Consider the following 21053-nt stretch of genomic DNA (forward strand, 5'->3'; position numbering starts at 1 on the left):
TCTCTTTAATGCAATAAATTATCTCACATATCCTTTGGAATGTTTTTAAATTCAACCTCAGTAAGATTTGCAATTACTACTAGGACATTTTGGACCACATACGAGGCACAAGGAGGACAGAGTTTTAAAGACTTCCTAGAGAGGTAAAGCTACCATTACCAACCAGATAAATTTTCTGTTATCTTTTGAACAGAGTATTATGGCACTTTCATGTTAGAAACATTTTCACTAACAACTAAGAACACAACACAAGGTTCACCATCACAGACCCAGAGTTGCAGCTTCCCTGTCTGGAGAGAGAAAACCCAAGCCCTAGATTTTTTTAAACCATTTACTGCACAAGTGGTTGCAAGAGAACTTTCATAACAATACTTTGCTTATAGTATGAGTAGATATTCTACCATAAAGCCATTTTTGTAGTGCTATAACTGCTTTTACATTTGATGATCTATAATATTAGGAAGGCTGCAAACCAAACACTACACACCTCTCTGGGGTGGATTTTCTGACTGCAGCTGTTAGTTTCAGTAAATTTAATAATGAATGTGCCTAGCACACAGAATATCCCTCTACCCTGACTTTTGTCCAGGGGTTATTAAGAATTATATACACAGGACCTGCAAAGCAAGAACTCCACAGCAAGCTGCTGAAGGGAAAAGGGGCAGGCTGCTGAGAATGAACAAGAGGTAGTTACTGTGGACCCCTGAGCTGAAGATAAAAGCACAGAAAAGTAGATACATCACAGCTGAAGAAACCAAGAACATACAGCTCTCAAAATACAATGGAGTGGAATCACCAAGGCCAAGTCATCAGGGGAATTAAAGTAAGGGTATTATCCTCCGAAATAATGCAAGACCTACCCTCGGACACAAAATGCTGCACTGAAAATTCTTACAAATACCAAAAATTCACTGTAGACCTGAAAGAACCTGTCTTTGACTGGTAGAGAAAGGGCACAGTGCACAGATATAATGGTGACACTTCCACCTATGAGGTACTTTCCTTATTTCACACATGTGGCTAATAACCACATGCATGCTGAGATCAACCTCTGATGCAGCAATGCATTAAAATCTCACTGCCAACCATTAAAAAGGACTACATGCAGGTATTCAGTGTTTTTCTACACCACAATGGACACAGGAAAATCTGAACTTGTAATCTCTGCACACAATATTTTTTCTGAACTCTGCAGTTCTATTTGTAGAGTACATTGTTTTATAGAATGAAAACTGCTGCAAAGTGTGTTAGCTCCCCTTTATGCACTTGGCAGATGAACATGTGAGTCATCAACTTCCAGCAAAACCAGAAGAATGCCAACTGCTCCATGGGAAACTTTTTAAAGGGAGACTTTTTTGGGGTTGTTTTCATCCTAATTTCTTCCTGAAGCACTTAGCATTGTCCTTTTTATCTCCACCAGACTTTAATTACGAATGCCTGTCCTAGGAAGATGGGGGTTCATAGACCATAAATCTTCACTCTTAAAAGTCTCTTTCAGAGCAAAGTCAGACTAATCCAGAGGATAAAGTGGCAGTATTTTCCAGAGAAGGAATGTATTTATTGCTTTACTCATACACATTTCTCTACTTTGCAGGGGAGGTTATTTCTTCATACCAGAAGAACCAATATTAAAACCTTGTATAGAGAGGAAATTATCTCCTTTACACAAATGGGACCTATCCCTTGATCTCTTAGGTAAGATCTATAAGGAGATAAACTATAGAAATAATTGCAGGATGCTCCTTGTTCAAAAACTGTAATTTGATTTAGCTGGAACATGAGGAGAATGTGTCTTGCTTTAATGGACTCTGTTCACTGTGAAATGTATGAGAGCTTGGAATTTTTAAAATTTTTAAAAACTCAGAATTACAAAAATAAATTCTCATTTGTGATTGGAATATTTACTCTTCTCCTAACTAATTTGATTATGTGAAACAAACAATGTGTACATACACAAAACCAAACAGAAACCCAAACTTTTGAGTTGCAGGTGTTATTACTAAGTACCAGCTCTAGACCTGCCAAAGCCATTAATCTCTTGAATTCTTTGGAAAGGCCCACACAAGCAAATAAATTCCTAAGGATGGTAATAGAAGATTGTGTAACAATGCAACAGGAGCATATCTTCTTTATTTAAACTGAGTAAAGAGAATTTGTCTTAAAAGTGAGGCTTGAGGATTAGTTTTTTAAAGCACATTTTAGACACATTATTTAAGAAAAAACCAAAACCCAACAAAACACCAAACCAAGAAAGAAGAAAAACAAACCTCAAAATGCCAGGGGGAAAAAAAGAACCAACTTGAAACCCCCCCAAACCATTTCCCTGTTTGCCTGATTTAACAAGATTTAATTGCTTCCATGATTACGCTAAGCATGAAGCCCTTGAGTAAGAAAACAACCTGGAAAAAACATCAAATCACAGCTGGTAGTTTTTTAAAATTACACTGCCATATTATGAAAGAACCAAGTATGATCAACAAATGAAGCCACAGAAAAAGGCAAACCACAGGGTGCTACTTTCTGCCAGGTACTGAGCTCCATTCTCATCTCCTAAACCCATTAAACCTTTAAGACAACATGAGACACTTCATGAAGTTCCACAGAGATGCTTTCAGTCCAGTGGATAAACTGAGGGAGTCTAAGCTCTGTCATTAACTCTGGCAATGTTGACCTGTGTAAAGAGTCACCTTCTCGTCCATTTTTTTTAAGTGGCCAACATCCAAAATTCTTTCCACAAGCAGCTTGAGCTTGTAGAGCATTCTTGGTTGACAGTTACTATAACCAGAGGCTGACAATTACTATATCCAGAACCAGCTAAGTTTCAATTAAAAAATACATCAGCACATTAGCCAAAGGAGGAATAAACAAAATCCCACTGCACAAGCACCTCAGCCATAGCACAGCAGTGATCAGGTTACTGTGTGGCTTCTGACTGCACCAATGCCCATCAAACAGATACTTCTAATCCAGAAATTTTCCATTAGACCTCATCTTGCCAGGCTCTACAATTTGAAAAATAACTACTTAAAACAATGAACATTAAACTTTGATTCTAGAACACCTGGGATTAAAAATTCTGCTGTTATTGATCATAAATCTATAATTAAAATTTACTGCATAAAACAATGAGTTTACAACGCAACTGTTTGGCAAATCCAGTCTGTAGCTTCCCCTTCCTATGAATTTTAACACTTCCTATGAAATTTGGCATTATCCATTATTACATTTTTAAAATCCTGATGTAAACTGAAATTCACAGCAGATAATTCTGACAACTCCCATGAAATACACAAGCAGTAAGAAGAAAGTAGTTGCTTAAAGTTTGCTGTACAACAGGTTGCCTATCCTTCTACAGAGATGTATTTTATTTAAATTGCCACTGTACATTTAGACTTGTGAAATGTGAATAAACCACTTAGTCATTTTATTGTTTGAATGCTGGCTCTTTGTCACACTGGCCTCATTTCCAAAGAGCTGCAGTGACATCCAGTGGCAGTTAAGCTGAAATTCAAGCTTACAGATCATGGAAATAAGACAATTCCTCCCAACCCATCTGAGCTTCTGTTCAGCACCACGTTCAACGGAAGGAGAGCAGGATAGCACCTGGATCTCAAACAGTATTGGATGTCACAAAAAGAAACGAGATAAACTTCAGCAGTTTTTCAGAAGCCAGGCCTTCAGATGAAAAGGGGGGCAAGCTTCATTTCACACCATCTACCTGGAGCTTCAAAAGCTGAAGACTTTCAACCCAGATCCTTTTCCACTCACACTGATAACATCACTTTCAGAATTTACAGATTGTTCAACTAGTGGAAACACCTCCCTTGCAATTTAATGTCTCATTATTCATCAACTCCAAAAGCTCCCTGTAGAGTCTGAACATTAAACACAGCAGAGCTTTATCTTCTCAAGATTTCACCTCTCTTAAACTAGCAAACAGAACAGGAAAAAAGACTCATCAGACAAAACAAGATCCCCAAACAGAGCAGCAACCTCTTCTGACACCTACCAGCTATGTACACCTGTGTGAGCCAAAAGGCATTCCCTCAAAAAAAATACACCAGTAAGTCAAAATAATTTTTCCAGCTTGCCTTACATCCCACAAAGCCTAAATTACCGATTCTCTCCAATTGAAGAGTACCACAAAGAGATGGAAAAGCTTTACAAGCTGTCATGGTTTAGTTTTACATGGTGCTGCATGAAGCAGGGAGTTGGAGTCGGTGATCTTTATGGGTCCCTTCCAACTGTAAAAAGCCATATTTGTACAAATAAAGGTAAAACACATTTCTAGTGCTCTTTACAAAGTATGTTTTAGAAATGTACATTAGCACAAAGCAATTTCTTGTGTTAGGAGGGAGAAGCAGCTTGACTCTATTGCACCAGGAGGTTAAGTAAGATTTAGTAATATAATGTAGATTTTATGTTCAGTGTATGATTTTCAACTTGATGTGTTTTTCACAGATGCAAAAACATTCTTTTTCCAAACTGACTGCAAGGGCTCAAGTCTAATCAGGTATAGAAAAAAAAATAGATGTATGTTGAACAGCAGCAAGGCAACTTATCATGGTTATTGTATAGGGATCTGACTATTCAAAAAACAAAATCTGCTTCACATTTAAACTGAGTATCTGCCATGTGAAAAGGCCACACCTATACTCCATTGGTTTCAGGGTTAAGTATCCAGTAGGAAAAGCAGAGTATGCACACAAATAGGGCACAACCTCCTCCTGTTGCAGAGAGTCACGCAGCCTTACAGCTCCCCTCCAGTGCTGCCCCATCCCACTGGAATAAATAAAGTTTCCTCCTTACCTCGGTTGCAGATAGTGCAGAAGTTGCTTGGTCCCTCGCTGTGTTTCTTGAGGTGATCTGCCATGTAGGCTGCTCGCAGGTACTTCCCACACACCTGGCACGGAACCTTGTCCTCGTGGCAGGCCAGGTGTGAGCGCAGCCGGTCGCGAGTGGCAAAGGACGCGTTACAGGTCTGCAGGCACAACGAGAACCACGTCAGTCAGCAACTCTGCCAGCAGCACGCATATTGCTGAATGCCTTTAGTATTCTTTAGAGTAAATACCTTAGATACTGTGCACACATAAAAAATGACATGAGGCACAAGCCATTTTCCCCCAGATAAAAAATTCAGAACACCAACACATTGCACAAGATGTAGTGTTACTACTCAAAAGAATTAAAGCAGCAAGAAAACAGCTCTGACACACTACAGGCAGTAAAACTTACACCAAGACAGACTTGTATGGCTTTAGCTCCTTTCTGAGGATGAAGATACTGAAATTTTAAATAATATTTAACAGAAGAAACAGCAGAAACCACTTTGCTCCATTTACAGTAAGTTCTGCCATTTCACTGAGCCATTACAATCACTTTAACGCACTCAAATATCCTCTCCATCATTCTCCTAAATTCTACCCTTTGATGAGATAAATCTAACTTCAGTACACAGAATTCTTTGGAGTGTGAAGACATACCAACAAAGGATCAGAGAATTATCTGGGATGACAATCTGACCAGAGACAGCAGAAGAGTCATCCTGGCATCCACAGCAGCAGTGCAGACAAACCACAAAAGCAAAGCCTCAAAACTGAGCAGGTATCAAAATAACTGCATGACATTGTAATCTGTTTTAACTTACCCCTGGTCAAGGTGCATATTCCACTTACTACCACAAAACCAGCTTGATTTGGCATAAGATAATACTGATTCTATTGGCCACTTTCCAACTGAAATCTGTATAAGTGAAGGTTCCCTCCCACTTTTATAACCCACAGCCTGTCAGTTCTTAAAGGCTTGCTCTGTCTCTAATGTGTGAAGGGAAATAAATCACCAGCTATATTCTGCACAAGGTATTACAGTCTAAACCATTTCACTAGAGCAAGAGCAGAAACAAAAGCAAACACACATCAGAATGATCAGACCAAGCCAGAGCAGTGACATTCAGGAGTTTACAGTGTTTTGTTTGCACCAACTTCATATAAAATAACAGTTTTATAAGCTATAACCAGCATCCCCAGAGAAATACTATGAGGCTGTTCAATGTCTTGGGAATTGGGTATAATCTGTATTTTTAAATATCAGTGTGTAATTAAACCACTGTTTCAACACATATGACTTTCTAAAGTAACAATCTTAGTCAAATTTCAAAATTATAATTCAAGTAAGTGAAATTGATAATACAGAAGAGGATAACGTAATTACACAAAATTCAGTTAATCAAGAGCTTAATCCAAAAATCATTGAAGGCAGCGGAAAAGCACCTATCCATTTCAACAGGCTTTACACTCATTTGATCCTGTGAGATGTTTAAGTGTGGAAAACTCCCATGGAGCTCAGGCTGCTCCACAGCAAGTACAAGACTTAACACCTCAGAGGATCAGGACTTAATGAAATTAAAAAGGCAAATGTAAAATTATCTGGATTTCTGCGACATACACAGTTTAACTAGGCCCACCAGACAAAGATTTATAAATTACAAGTATTGAGGTTTAAGAGGCAAATTCTTGAACATGAATGATTTCTCTTCATTTGTAATCTCAGTACACAGCGCTGAGCAAAACGGGTGCAGCTTTCACTGACTAAAGCGTTCTTAGAGGTAAGCACTCTCTTAAGGCAGGATTGCAGCACTGATACTAATCAATCTGTTGGGTATCAACTAAAGATCTATGACCAGACTATCAACAATGACAGCCAAGAGATCCATCATCAATAACTCTAAAGCTGTGGAGCCGCAGGAAGGTCCATGCCCGAGCACTGGGAGTGCATTAGCGATGAGAAGCAGACCAGAGACAAATCACATAAATACAGCGATGCCAGAATAAATCCAAATCTATCCCACAGTGAATTTAGCAAGTTGAAAGCTTAGGGAAAAGCAATATAATAATTTATGTGTTTGATTTCTCGCTGTGGCTTCTGAGTTGTGTAAAGTTCACCTTTGGATAAGCTATATAGTAAATATATCTGCAATGAAGCTTAAAAACAATGATTAGGTCCAATGGAGAAAGCAAGAACCAGTTTAGCTGAATCATAACAACGGGAGACAGGACTAGGGTTAAAGAAAACCCCAAAGTTAATATTCAAATAGTTAATATTTATAAAAGGTATAGAGAAAAAAGTTTTATCTTATGAAAGATGTGAAGTGCTAAATGAGTGCTAAGTATTTATCATTAATTGTTAATCATAGAAGAAAACTCTTCAGTGCTTTCCTATCAAACATTGCACAGGTATATAAATAGATCAAAAGGAATATATAAAGTTTAAAAAACATTGTTGAAGAAATACCTCTTGAAGTTTCAACTTTTCTATGGATGTGGATGTCTCTGAGCTTATTCCATGGTGGCTGCCATTTTCCTGCTAATAGGCAGGAAGTAAGAGAAATTAGGACAGGAAGAAACTCATTCTGCATTGAAATCAATGGGATACGCACTGGACTTGGGGTGCCAATTAAGCTGTGCTTTAATTTAAACTGCATTTTTCTTTTTTATTTAATTTGCCAGAAGAACAACCTATCTTGTTGGTTCTTCTGTTTCCTCCCCTTGTTCTTTCACATCCACAGATTCTCAGATCACTGTTTGCTCCCAAACTGCAGCCTGACTTTCACACAGCCAACAGCTTCACCCCATCCCGTGGGGTCAGTGACTGAGCTGCCCCATTCTGGCCATAAAATGGACTCACTCCTTCTCCTACAGCCAAAACTCAACTGTCAGACTGGGGAAAAGTTAAATTCACCAGTGCAACAATCCAAGGACAAAGATCCAGAGTGCCATTTGCCTGGACACCAAGGCAGTCTTGATCTGACTTCTCAGCGGCTTTGTCTCTGTGGAGACCTTCCCTAATGTGAGTCTATCTTAACAGGAATGCAAAAGCTGCAGTCAAGACTTTGGCATCAGGTGCTAGAGGGGCTGGAAGTTAGGATATTTGGGAAATAATCTGTGGAGCACAGCCATTATTTCAGGGGGATGAGTGCAGGATTACAAACTGAGCACTGAAAACTACAGCTCTTGCAGGGGGGTTCAGCTTAAAAATGTCCTGTTTCTCATTTCTTTCATTTATTCTGAAGTTGGGTTGACACCTTCCCACTTCTGTTTTCGTACTTCAAAGTGTACTGTGATGCCACACCAACAAAACATTACATATCACCAGTTTGCAAAGATACCTAAGAGCTCAGGTAAATGGCCACTTTGCTTAAATCCTAACAGAGCACAAATTCCAAAAATACCATTACAATAGAGGATTTTGGAGTGCTCTTCTGTTTACTGACAGAGTAATTCTCTTTTCCAGTAAATATAAACAAAGCATGACAATAACAGGAATTTTCAACAGGAACTGAAGATTCAAAAAGGATGCTCAATGCTGTTCAGCCTTCTCTCAGGGGGACCTAATTTGCCAAACAAAATCAATAGAAAAAGAGAATGGAAAATGGGAAAACAACATTAATATTTTCCTTCTTGGTGGCCAGATCCTGTGTTAGATACATATAATGGAACAGACCCATAATTGGTTATGAGATAATCACAGGGAGAACTTTATCAATTTATACATCAATTTTCATATTTGAAACAAGTTTTCAGTGACTGCATCCCTTCTGTGGTTCCTACATTGTATAGCAGATCTGTGCATATTGAAGAAGACTTTCTAAATCTGATATTACAAAGTATTTTCTGCAAAGACACACAACAAGTCATTAACAAATTTTCTGTGCCTTAAGATTCATGAAAAGTTAACTTTGCAGGGCTAAGCAATCAAAAATCAAGAACTACCCAAGCCTGAAGGACAATCTCAACCCTGTCCTGTGATTATAACCTATAGGCTGTACCTTTTAACTGAAATGAACAGTGCATACAGTATTACAGCACTTTAGACAACACACAGGAAGAAAGACTGTTCTTGGAAACTGCTATGACAAAATACATGTGTGCATGGAAAAGGAGCTGAGCTTGGCTGTGCCATCTTAGCTTCCATGTTTCTCTGCCTCTGAGCTCTCAGTGTATCCTCTGAATCACACAGAGTTGATATTTAATATTCTTAAATCAATGTTAAACTATACAAGAATTATCAGTCATCAGCAGGCAAAGGACAATTGATAGCTGTCCATGTTATTTGTAGCAGTGTTTATCCAGCAATCTTGGTATCAACCAGCAAAAGACTGATGAGTGTCTGTTCATGCTGGGACATAAACATCCATCATCAGTTCATCCACAGGCCTCTGGCTGTCCCCACATTGTGAATTCTTCTCATGAGTGGAATTTTCCAGTTTGTATAAATCTATAACCCATAAATCATCTCAAGAAGCTCAAGCCAGTCTAAGGCTTTATATAGGACAGAGTGAAATCAGTGTGACAGCTCTATGGCCTGATTTTCAAATGTGCTGGGCTTTCACAGATCATATGGATGGCAACAGAAACCTTTAGATGGCTCCAGCTGTCTCGAAAACTTCTCAGGATTCTCAAAATTTCAAAATGTTTCAAAACTCTCACAATTTGAAGGAAATATAGGTGTGTCAAAATGTGCAACAATGCAGATCAGGAGGCAGCAATCATGTAGGATTGTCTAGGTTCATAAAATGTGGTAAATATTTTAGAAGAAAAAAACCCTCTAACTTTCATTGTCTTCAAAAGAAAAAAAAAGAATCTTGCTCCAGCTTCTTTAAATAAATATTAACTATTTCTTCAGAAGCCAAGCATGGAGATTGTTAGCCCAACAACTGTTTTAAAGGTTTGCCTAACACCCCTCTAATGGCAGTATGTGATGGTGGAAGCTGATTCAGGACTTTGTTTTAATTGATACTTCCAGGCACCTTTTAAAACTCTCTATAAATAGATTACAAAATATCTTCCTTCATTTGACCTTTCAAACCTTATTAACTGTCAAAAATTACATACAGCATTATGACATTGTACAACAAAGGATATTGTGATGCCATTATTTATATTCTCCCTGAGATAAAAAAAGCTTCCAATTTTGCTCAGTGCAATGTTCTGAAGGCTATGTAATTTAAAAAAATAGTTTCTTGACAAGTTATGATAATTACAATTTACTGATTTTTTATTGAAGTTATTTAAAAAATTGAAGTCAGCATTGGAGCCTCCTGATGGCAACAACTGCAATTAAAAACAAGGGAGGGAATCATCAGTGACACTGACTGCAAGCCCAGGGTGAGAGATCCGGGGTGAGGCTGGCACAGCACAGCAGGGAAGAACGCCTGGTAGAGGGTGGGGAGGCAGGAGGACCAAAGCTGTAAATGAGGTGAGGGGGGATGGGAGGGATGGAAAGCAGATGTCACTGCAGAACGCTGTTCTGTACAAACATTTATCCCAAATCACACACATGGTATTTCTACTGGTACTTCAAAATCGTCTGCACACATAAATGCAATGCCATAGATTGCCCACATGAGTCTGGCTCCTACCTGACACTTGTGAGGTCTCTCTGAGGTATGCACCTGTTTGATGTGTCCATTCAAGTGGTCTGGCCTTAAAGGAAAATACACATAAGCACACTTAAACCAAATACTAAAAACAGAGTTACAATTTTAACAAGAAAAAAAAAAAAGAAAAAAGAAAAAATATCTCAGTGCTGTATCTATGACAAATGTAGTGATTTTTAGCTTTCCAAGAACCAGATGGCCAACAACTGGGACTCTACCTTGTTTTGTACCCTCTCCAACTTGCTAAAAAGCAATTCCTCAGGAAGAAATAATGACTGAATGATCAGAGGAAACAGGAAATACAGTTCTGATTTTCAAGCCTGCATGTCCCCATCCAAAATCTTATTTAGACCTTAACAATCAGGACACTTTGATTTAGTTGCTGAATATTTGAAAATCAGACCCTTTTGGTTTATGTCCTAAACACAGATGTAAAAAGCAAACTTTAAGCACCTCTTGCAAAAAAGACTATCTAAACTCTGTTCCTGTGACACATTTTACACCTGCAAGATGAAAAAATACTCCTAATTTACAACTTGGTAGGGAGACTGCATTAATACAAATAAAATGCTCTGAACATTCCATCTAGAAGGTGCAATGGAAGAGCAAATTATTACTGTATAAAGTTAAACCATTCTTCACAACCAGCAAAGCCTGCTTGGAAGAAGAAAGGGCTGAAGAGCTGCAGATTGTCCTGGTGGGAGTTTCTCCTAGTGGGAAGAAAGCTTTTCATTGTATGAGACCAAAACTGCTTGGAAACAAGTTCTCCACCCTCTCCTCCCCCAACTTCCCAGCCGCACCAATGAGAGGGCACGGGATGGAATTCACACACTGCAGACAGAAAATAGGCTGGGCTTTGCAGTGAGGCTCTCAAACCCGCTGCTGCAGCGCGGGGCTGGAGCGGTGTAACCGGACAGACTGGTTGGGGTCCTTCTGGGTACCTCAAGCCCAGAAACCTCCCGTGCTGCGCTACTGAATGCGGGAAAGGACACCAAAATCAGACAGCACGCTTCCAGCTTCCTCTGGCTGCTCCTAAGAGCGAATACTGAAACTTCAAAGTCTCATTCTGAGAGTTTTCATTCATACTTCGGTTTTGCAGATACGCAAACGGTTTTGTTGAGAACTTTTCTAACAGCATTCCCGCCTGTTCACATTAACTTACTGGGGAAAATAGGAACTCAACATGTATTTCTCACTTCTCCTTAACGACAAAAACCTTTCATACATACTTCAACTGTCAGTAAAACCAGTAAAACTTGGCACACGATCCCAGGTAGCGCTATAATAAAAAAAGGACTTTCACTTCTAGCCACAGATGAAATTTTCATGTTGTGACCTTCCATCACTGAACCTGCAGTCTTTATGAAGATGCATCTCTAATTACTGCCGATTTAAAAGAAAAACGGGAGGTGGGGCCACATTTTCATAATTTATTTCAATGACAGAAAGTCCCTATATCAAAAAGAGCAGGGGCACAATTCCACAATTTACACAGCCTGGTGGCCTTTTGATTTGTTTTCAGATCTCGATTCCTGCCCTCATGTTAGAGCAAATCAACTGCTGTAGAAAACCGACTGCTGGTACAGAAATAGCAGAGTGTTTGCATCCCCCTCCCCCCACTACTTCTACACTCAAAGCGAGCGGCAAACTTCCAAAAAAGTTTCAAATTCATTAACTCAGACTATAAGATACCACTAACACAACTACGTGTACCAAACTACTTATTAAATTAGCTCCCACAAACAGCGACAACAAAAAATCAGCAACATTAAATGCACAGATCTTACGTATGTTGCAGGGCAGAAACAGGATCCCCTTCAGAAGGATGTAAACCCAAAGGACACAAAGATCATGTATTAAAAGATACTTGATGCTGCAGCCTTTGAAATCTCACCTCTTCCTTCACATTTGGGTGATAAAAAACATTACGAACTAAGAGAAATGAAGGGAAGTTAAGAAAAAGAAAATTTAAAATGGATACGAGAAAAAGAATAATCTTGAGATGTATTATTTTGCACTTCAACAGCACCTTCAAACTACCTACACATCAGCGATCTCAAGACACTTGTGTGAGGCAGGTAATTACTTCAATACCCATTTCACAGAAGAGTCATTTGAGGGAGACACTAACTGATTTGCCCAAGGACACGCATACAGCCAGCTCTGGGACAAAGCTGGGAACGTTAGCCAGAAGCCAGCTGACTCCCAGCTCAATGTCTTAATTACTTTTAAACCCTTCCAAGAGACTGCAGAATAGCATCCCAGAGGAAATGATGGAAGTTTCATTCCTTGAAGCATTCTAAAGTGGAACAGTCAAACTATCCTAAGGACATTTCCAAGGGCTAGGAAAATCAACTTCCTAGGTCTCTGTTTGTGTCAAAGGTCCATTCAAGCACTCTCTTACCTGGAAAAGCCTTTTCCACAGCTCTGGCAGATGTAGGGCTTTCCCACAGAGCCATCATGCGATCGAACATGATAGGACATCCTGTCTTTTCGCTTGAACCGCAAGCCACACACCGGACAAGAGTAAGGCTTTTCGCCAGAGTGTGACAGCTTGTGCCGATTCAGGTGGTACACATCCCGAAAAATCTTGCCACAGATCTCACAGGCCACCTGTTTTCTCGTCCTGCTTCTTTTTCGAGGTGCATCGGGGTCGTCCTGACCAGGAACACCATTTTCACCCAGTCGTGGGGGTGGGATGTCTATGTAGCCCAGCTGCAAGCTCGTCACCCCATGCTGAGCCTCGTGCTGCCGAAGACGATTAGCATCCGTGAACACTTTCCCACAGAGACCACAAGGCAGGATACCAGCCTCTCGCAGGCCCCCCGGGCTACCAAACATCATGGAGTCCAAGAGATTGGCTTTACGGGGACGCCCTCTGCCCCTCTTGGTGCTTAAAGTGGGGGCACTAGCAGCAACATTCTGGAAGGGTGAGGCCAGCAGTGGTGGGGACAGAGGTCCTGCCACCATGGGCAGGCGGTCCACACCCTGCAGGACAGGCAGGGAGGACTGCGCAGCGGTGAGCGCAGCCCGCGTGGCCTCGTCTTCAGGCATGCCAGCAATGCCATTGCCATTGGGTGCCAAACTGGCACCGTTGGTCATGTCAAGAGGGAAGCCGAGGTCAGCAGCCCCCGGACGGAACAGCATAATGTCAGGGCGTGCGGGGGGAACGAGGAGCTGCACGTTGGACTGCTTGATGACCTCCTGGCAGATGTCGATCACGGAGCGCATCAGCAGGAACTTGGCGGCCGTCATGAGCTCCGGGAAGCTCTCCAGCCGGACCACGATGCGCGACGTATAGGCGAAGTCCAGGATGTCTCCGAACACCTTGGAGCTGATGGTGTGCATCTCCAGCTCCCGCCCGCCCCCGGGGGCGCCGCCGGCCGCCGCCGCAGCCCCGCCGGCCGCCGCCTCCGCCGCGCTCCCCTCCGCGCCGCCGCCGCCGCCACCTGCCCCGTCGCCGAGCTGCGCGCTGAACACCGACTCGAAGTACTCGCTGCAAGCGGCCAGCACGGCGCGGTGCGCCGGGAAGCTCTCGTCGCCCACGCGTAGGAGCACGTCGCAGAAGCGGCCGCCGTTCTTGCGCTGCTGGTTGAGGCTGTGCAGCACGTCGGCGCTGTGCCGGCTCACCTGGTAGGTGTAGCAGCCCGACGAGGGGCCGCAGGCGGCGGCCTCGCTCACCCGCTCCATGGGGGCTGCGCCGCCCCGCCGGCGCCCGCAGGGGGCGCGCGCGCTCTCGGGCCGCCCGGCGGCGCGCGCCGCCTCCTCCTGCTCGTTCCCCGCCCCTGCCCGGGCCGGCGGCGGCGCGCGCGCGGCGCTCCCTGCACGGCGCGAGGGGCTCGCGCGGCGCGGGGGGGGCGAGACAAAAGGCTCGGGCGGCCGAGGCGCGCGCGCGGCCGCGCGAGCCCCGCCCGGGCCCGGCCGCCACGAGGCGCTGCGGCCGCGGGGCCGCCGCGGGAAGGGGCGCGCGCGGCGCGGCGGCGGCGGCAGCCGGAGGGACGGGGGTCCGGCGGCGGCTCCGGGCTGCCGGCTCCGTCCGTCCCTGTGTGTTTGGAGCGGAGGAAAGATGGCAGCGGCTGCACTTCCTCTTGCACTTTCACCCCTGGGGGGAGGAGAAGGAGGGGGCGATACCACCCCCCCTACAAAAATCCAGCGGGGGCCCCCCGGCTGCTGCTCCCCGACCGAGCGCCGCCGCCGCCGGCCCCGGTCCGGGCCCCGCCCGCTTCGACGCACCCTCACCACCGGCGCCGCAAACTTTCCTCTCTTCTTTAGACGAGAAGACCCCCACCCTATTCGCAGAGACCCCCCCCTCCAGCCACTCGGGCTCCCCCCCTGCCCCCCCGCTTCCTGCCCCCCTCCCTCCCCGCATCCGCCAATGCAAGAGCAGCCAGAGCCAGCAGGCCGGCCCCCACCCCGCCCGCCCGCGGGGGCTGGGGGCTGCAGTCTCCCCCTTCCCCAGCACCGATCCTCCAATGCCGAGCCGGCAGTGAGGCCCCCGCCCGCGGCTCACGGGGGTGGTGGGGCTGCGCTCGCCCCCTCCCCCAAATATCCGGGCTGCAGCTCGCCCCCCAGGCCCCCCTCCCGATGGAGAGAGGAGGAGGGGCCGGCGGGGGGGGCTGCAGGCAACCTTCCCCCCTCCCCAGGCGCGAATCGTCCAATGCAAACCCTCCCGGAGCTGCAGAGGCGCAGAGCGGCCCCCACCTCCTCGGCTCGCCTGAGGAGAGCCGATCCCAGAGGGGCCAGGGGCTGCAGCGCGGACCGGCCTCCCCCCGGTCTTTCATTGCATTTCTCACCCCCACCCCCCGTACGCGATCAACTCTCAGCCGCGCTAGGAGAGCGAGGCGCCGGCATTGTGGGGGAGGGAAGGGGTACAGCGAGAATTCTTGCAGTGCGAAAATGCCCTTCCCTCGGGAGCGGTCGGGTGGAACGGTACCCGCGGGCCGGGGGCTGCGGGAGGCACGGGCACCTCGCAGCCCCGAGCGCGTCCATGTTGGGGAAGCCGCTGCCCGCGGAGCCCCTCCCGCGCACCGGGGTTCCCACGGCCCCCGGAGCGCCCCACGCCCCGGCGCGGCGAGGCTCCCGCTCCCGCGAGTTGCCCTTCCCCGGGCCCAGGTTAAACGCTCCGGAATGAACTGCCGAATTCGCTGCGCGGGGTTGCCTGGACTGTCCTAGTGCTGAATCTTCCCTCTGTGCTCGAGGTCTCTCTATGAAGAGCTGCTATTTCAACATCATCATTATCGTTACTCATTTGCAGCTGAAATCTGCTTTCTGTCTCAGACAAGAATTTTTCTCTACTTTTGAAGAAACATCTCCCCCACACACATCACACACACACACACACATTCCCCAAACAGAGTTCTTTGTTTTGTTAAAGACAACGCTTGGAAAAAAGTGTTCAAGGACACTTTTTTGCATTTGTAATGTCAAGCCTAATTAAGAATGCTTGGACCACCTATTCACGATCTAATATCGTCACTTAAACTATTCTGTGGAAAATACTGAACTTGGCACATGTGAGGGCATCACAAACTACAGAGCCTTCCAAAAGCTCAAACCCAGCACTTGAATTAAATAGTGGTGGAACTGAAAAAGCATTCTGGGTACTGATGTGCAAATGAGCGCACCAAGCTTCTAACTTCCAAAATACTACATTAACACTTAGGGCCACACAGTACCCTCAGCCTGTACACCAGATTTCTCCTGCTTTTGATAGGAATTGTTCGTCCCTATTGCAGTCAGAATATTACCAGTAACTTTTTATTACTGCATTATGTGTGCACACACCCTGATATGAACATATACTTGAGAAATTCGACGTGGAGTGGTAGCAATGCTGACAAACACAGCTTAAATACACCCTATTATATAGATAACACAGTGCTCGTATTCTCTTAAGTCTGTGTGCCACAGACACACAAGTTGTACTTGCTACAGTGAGGAAAATGATTACGTTTAACTCAATAGCCAGGCTGCAAGCACACACACACGGAGCAGTTAAAGAATCTGGAATTTGCTTATCTTTGCTAGTGGCTTTGGACAGTTGTGTGCCTTTCCCCCATTGGTTTATTAATTTGCTTTCTTTTAGCCCCCAGCCTCCTGACATGGTTCCTGCTTCCTATTTCAGTTCCCTCCTCGCCTGTTCTTTGTCTCTCCTCTAGGCAGGGGGAGGGGGGTCCTGCCTCTCTCACAGCACTTTCCTCAGAACTTTCTCCAGTTGCCACGGAATGTTCTGGTTTCAGCTTCCAGCCCTCCTGTTTAAAAGGCACCATCCAACACACCGTGCCTGCTTCTCCGGGTAAAAGCTAAAACAACTCCAAAGCATGGCTGTTTCTTGGCAAGTGACCCGCTCACACTTGCCACGAGGATGCCAGGTCAGCTCACCGGGAGCTCCCACTCCGAGCAGTTGCTGGATGCTTGTTCAAGGTGACTGCCAGCACCTTGCGGTCCCGGATTATTACACGGGCACAGGCACAGCCCTTTGCCTTGGCTCCTCAGCGCTCTGCCTTGGCGGTGGCTGCAGCTCTTCTCTTGGTGCTTACAGCCTTTCTACACTGGCGCACCTCACCCTATAGCTCCACCAACACATTTAAAGGGCTGCTGCTTAGAACGTTTTCTGGTTCCAAACTTACCGTCTCAGAATATGAGACTATCGAAGTAGCCTCTCAACAGCATTTGTTATAACATTCCCAGATTTCTTCTGAAAATGAACAGGTACTAAATGCACTGAGGAGCAAAAATTTGGTTCATCACTGTGAACACACTTGTAAGGTGAAGTTCCCTAAATTTAATGTGATGACTAAATAGCATTTCTCCATACATAACTGTGTAAGCAGACAGGAATTATTACCTTTGAACTCAATTACCATCACAACTAGCAAGTTACTTTTTGAAGACTAAGTTCCAGCTAATGTGAAAGAAAGTTTTAAATTTCAATTTTAAAATTTACGTTTTCTGTATCCAGTATTTCCTCTCCTTTTCAGATTATTCCTAATCTATTTTCTTTGACATCTTCTGCACTGGAATGTGCTGAACTTCTTTTGAATCCATCCCTCTTTTAAATAAAGGCATTTTCCTCAGCTACTTTATTCAGCTTCTCACTATTTCCTGTCTCATTTCTGCTCAAGGGAATTCCTGAGGTGTCCCTAAATGTTTTGCAGCTGCCTGGTGCCTGCTGAAGCACTTTGATTGGTATTTCAATAGTATTAATAATCCTCCTTTTCTCCAAACATGTGTGTACCATTTGGGACTCCACATTGTACATTGCTCGCTTCACTGCAGATCAATTGCTACTGGCCTTACTCAGAAGTGCAGACCTTAAATTGGTGTGCAAATATAGGAGGTAACAAAAGACTGTTACAGTCGAATCTGTTCAAACATATTTGGGTATATGTTAATTAGAGTTGAGTCATACCTATTTGTTCAACACTTTCAACTCCCGAATCTGTGTAGGTCTTGAGGCTACTGAAACTTTTCAGAATAGTCCCATTATTATACTCTTTAAGAAGGTTAGTCACAATTTCACATGGATTATAATATTAGCAGAGACATTTGTGCATAGCACTTGTGCCAGCTAATCAGTCATATGAACCATTTCCTTTGTATGTGTGTTCCACAGAAATACACAGCATTTCGCTGTTCATGGCACACTTGCAATTTCAGTGAGTAGCTGTCACTTTTTCTGAGCTTTTACTGGCATTTTAATTAACTGCTACTGATATAACAAGCAATTAATTCAGCATTCATTACTTATTAGGTTGATTATTACTTAAATTTAGTTTTTAAAGCTTGCTCAGTTTATTATTGGGAATCGTCCCATGAGAATGCCAACCCTAGCAGCAAGGATTCTCAGACTTGGAGACAGCAGTTTCCTCTCTAACCCAGACGTGGGTTTAGTGATTTGTCAGCTTTCTCCTCTAGAAGCAGATGAAAACTCTTAAAAATACCCAGCACCCTCACAAAACTGACAGCAACAGGATGGTATATGATGCTGTGGAAAGTACAGACTTACTTTAAAAAGAGAAAACAGCACTGTTTGTTTTTCCTCTTTTTGATCACTCTCCTCATAGTACTTATGTGCTGTGTACTCTGCGTGTTGCATGGCAGTCCATGACAAAGTGTGGGGAGCTGATGTTAACTGTACAACTTTTAGTTGTTATATTAACTTTACACAATCTTGGAAGCCAACTTTGATACTTAATCTCCCTTTTTTTCCCTCATTTCTTCAGTCTGCCCAGTTTAACTTATTCTAGACTGCCTGGAACCAAAGCAACCTGACCCATTCAAAACAAGATTGCCACATTAGGGGTCTGTGCAACCTGGAAATACAGCCCAGGATTCCATCTCTTTGACTCCCAGGGAATTAGGCATTCATGCCTACCTAAGCAAACCTGACAGACAACTTTTTCTCCTAAAACATACATTACAATACAATTCTAAATATCCAATGCAAGCAACAAAGGTTTGGTATTTAGAGATTAACAGTTAAATTACTGTACTGTCCCCAGGAAAACTCTTCCCTAGATAACAAATAAACTGGCATAAAAAAAAGTTAATCCTAGAAGACAACTAGAAACGGCTACATCTGTACATTTTACAACATTCAAAAGAGACACAACTGTCTGTCTATTGGCTCAGGAGTTAATTAAGATATGAATTGCATCAACTCTCAGAGTCACTTCACCTCAGGCAATCAGTATTATGCTTCCACTGAAGATTCAGAACTATGGATTTAAAAAATCTTACCTTTTGATAAAGGGTTTTCAAAATCTCTTTCCTCCAAACAGGCATGAAGCTGGCCCTCAGTCAACTCTTTATAGCTCATTATAGTTTTGTCTCCTCTTCAGCATGAGCAGTTCTTCCCTGAAAGACAATAATAGGGTTAATTATTAGCCAATTCTCAAATGAAAGTACAATTCATAGGGTATATTTGCAAAACTGTAAAAATAATTAAAAAAAAACCCAAACCAAACTAAAAAAAAACCCCAAACCAAACCAAAAAAACAGGGGAAAACCACCTTAAAATGAACCAATTCTCCTTATGCCTTAAGTTGCAGTTACCCTTTTTTCATGAGGAACTTTGGCAGCTTGGTTACAGTCCCATACCCGTAATTCTTAAAATCATAAGTTCTCAGATCACTGTTACCATTTGATACAGATTATTTTTCACTGGGCTGGTGATGGTTTCTGAGAGGATATGAAATTTCAAGATCCTTGCTTCACCTGAAATCGTGATTTCATTTCCTCCTTGTCACCTTCTGCCCACTTTCTGAAATCCTGCAGAAATCCCACCACTAATGTACAAATGCAGTCTGCAGCAAGCCCACAGACACACAGCATCAGCTGGTTGCCAGTGCTGTCTGCAGCTTCTGGCATGAGGTGAATTACCAAAACCACAACTACCAGAGTGGCTCTTAAGCTAAAATGACCTTCTCAGTGCACTGTGAATAAACTTGATATGCACAAGTATTTGAGTTATTTATTAGAATATAAAAGAGGGGGGAAACCCCTCAAACCTGACTAGGTGAGCACACACTGCTTATTTTTAACAAGGTACTTAATGTGATTTTAATGAAGGATACACAAGTTATCACAATAATTTCATCACAGTATTTACCATGTATTGTACATAAATTTTACATGGTTATCCAAAGGACTTGCTCTCCTCAATATCCTGTTTGCATCTCACCATCTCATGTAAGTAAAACTCTTACTCAAGCTAAAACACTAGTTGTTTTAGAAAGAATTTCAGAATTTGACCCATAATGAAGAAGCTTATTTAAAATTGGTAGTTTGACATAAAACCTAAATGCATTCACTCCTAAGCTCTCCTGTGGAACTGAGCTACAGTTATACTTGCAGGGTAACGCTACGGAAACATTAAAGTTTCAATCATTCTGCGGCAACTGCACATTCCTGCTGTGCAAAAATAAAACTGAGGCACAAGTAAAGGAAAAGACTTGCTCAAAACCAGGGTCAGCAGGACTGGAGGGTGTAGAAGATGAATTTCTGAAGCACATTTTCCTACAGCCCTCCATTGTTCAGATCTTGCTGATAAGGTATGCACCATTTCAGTCACATTCCTGCCATTGCAGATTGGTGAAACAAACACCTGGTTTTCCCCAGTCACTGATTCCACAGTGTCCTGTCCCCTAAGTGTTTAATGAGACAGTCTTTACATCACATGCAGTCTTTATCCATTTGCTGAATACCCTTTAGCATATTGCTTTCCTTATCTCATTAAGAATATTATTAGGGAAGTGCTGAAGTGATGGACTTCCAGTTTATCAGTTAGTCATTCACACCACTACTTAATCATTTGTGGGTTTTACTTCAGAGCTGAACCTTCCTTCTGTGTCATCTGCCTTCACAGGCAATTGGTCCCAGGAGAGACTGACTATTGTGTAAGTCACAGCCTTTGGAAGTATTCCCTGTCACACTTCCTCTACATTTCCTAAATGGAATGATTGCAATTTAAAAAAACACACATATACATGTTAATAAAAAAGATGGCAATTCACATACTCCATCTTCCCTCAGTGCCCACTATAAAGCTCAATTAACCTTTTGAGCAGATCTCAGTCTCTTGCATCTCCTTTCATTTTCTCTCTGATTCTACTGG

At 43.4% G+C, this 21053-nt stretch overlaps 1 protein-coding gene across 6 annotated transcripts in view; it reads right to left on the reverse strand.

Annotated features, from left to right (window-relative positions):
- The window catches only part of PATZ1 (POZ/BTB and AT hook containing zinc finger 1), a 24282-nt gene extending 10071 nt beyond the window's left edge, over window positions 1–14211 (reverse strand). For 3 of the 6 annotated variants that reach the window (XM_063416200.1, XM_063416198.1, XM_063416202.1), the window contains exons 1-4: window positions 12840–14211; window positions 10418–10481; window positions 7291–7362; window positions 4810–4981 (exon numbers count right to left, since the gene is read on the reverse strand). In XM_063416200.1, coding sequence (XP_063272270.1) covers window positions 4810–4981; window positions 7291–7362; window positions 10418–10481; window positions 12840–14125 — 1594 coding nt within the window. In that variant the 5' untranslated portion in view covers window positions 14126–14211. The remainder of the gene's footprint in view (window positions 1–4809; window positions 4982–7290; window positions 7363–10417; window positions 10482–12839) is intronic. The other 3 variants (XM_063416199.1, XM_063416201.1, XM_063416203.1) reach the window with 1 other exon arrangement.
- Window positions 14212–21053: the final 6842 nt, after the last annotated feature.

This window comes from Prinia subflava, chromosome 19, assembly GCF_021018805.1.
Source record: "Prinia subflava isolate CZ2003 ecotype Zambia chromosome 19, Cam_Psub_1.2, whole genome shotgun sequence".
Taxonomy (NCBI): Eukaryota; Metazoa; Chordata; class Aves; order Passeriformes; family Cisticolidae; genus Prinia; species Prinia subflava.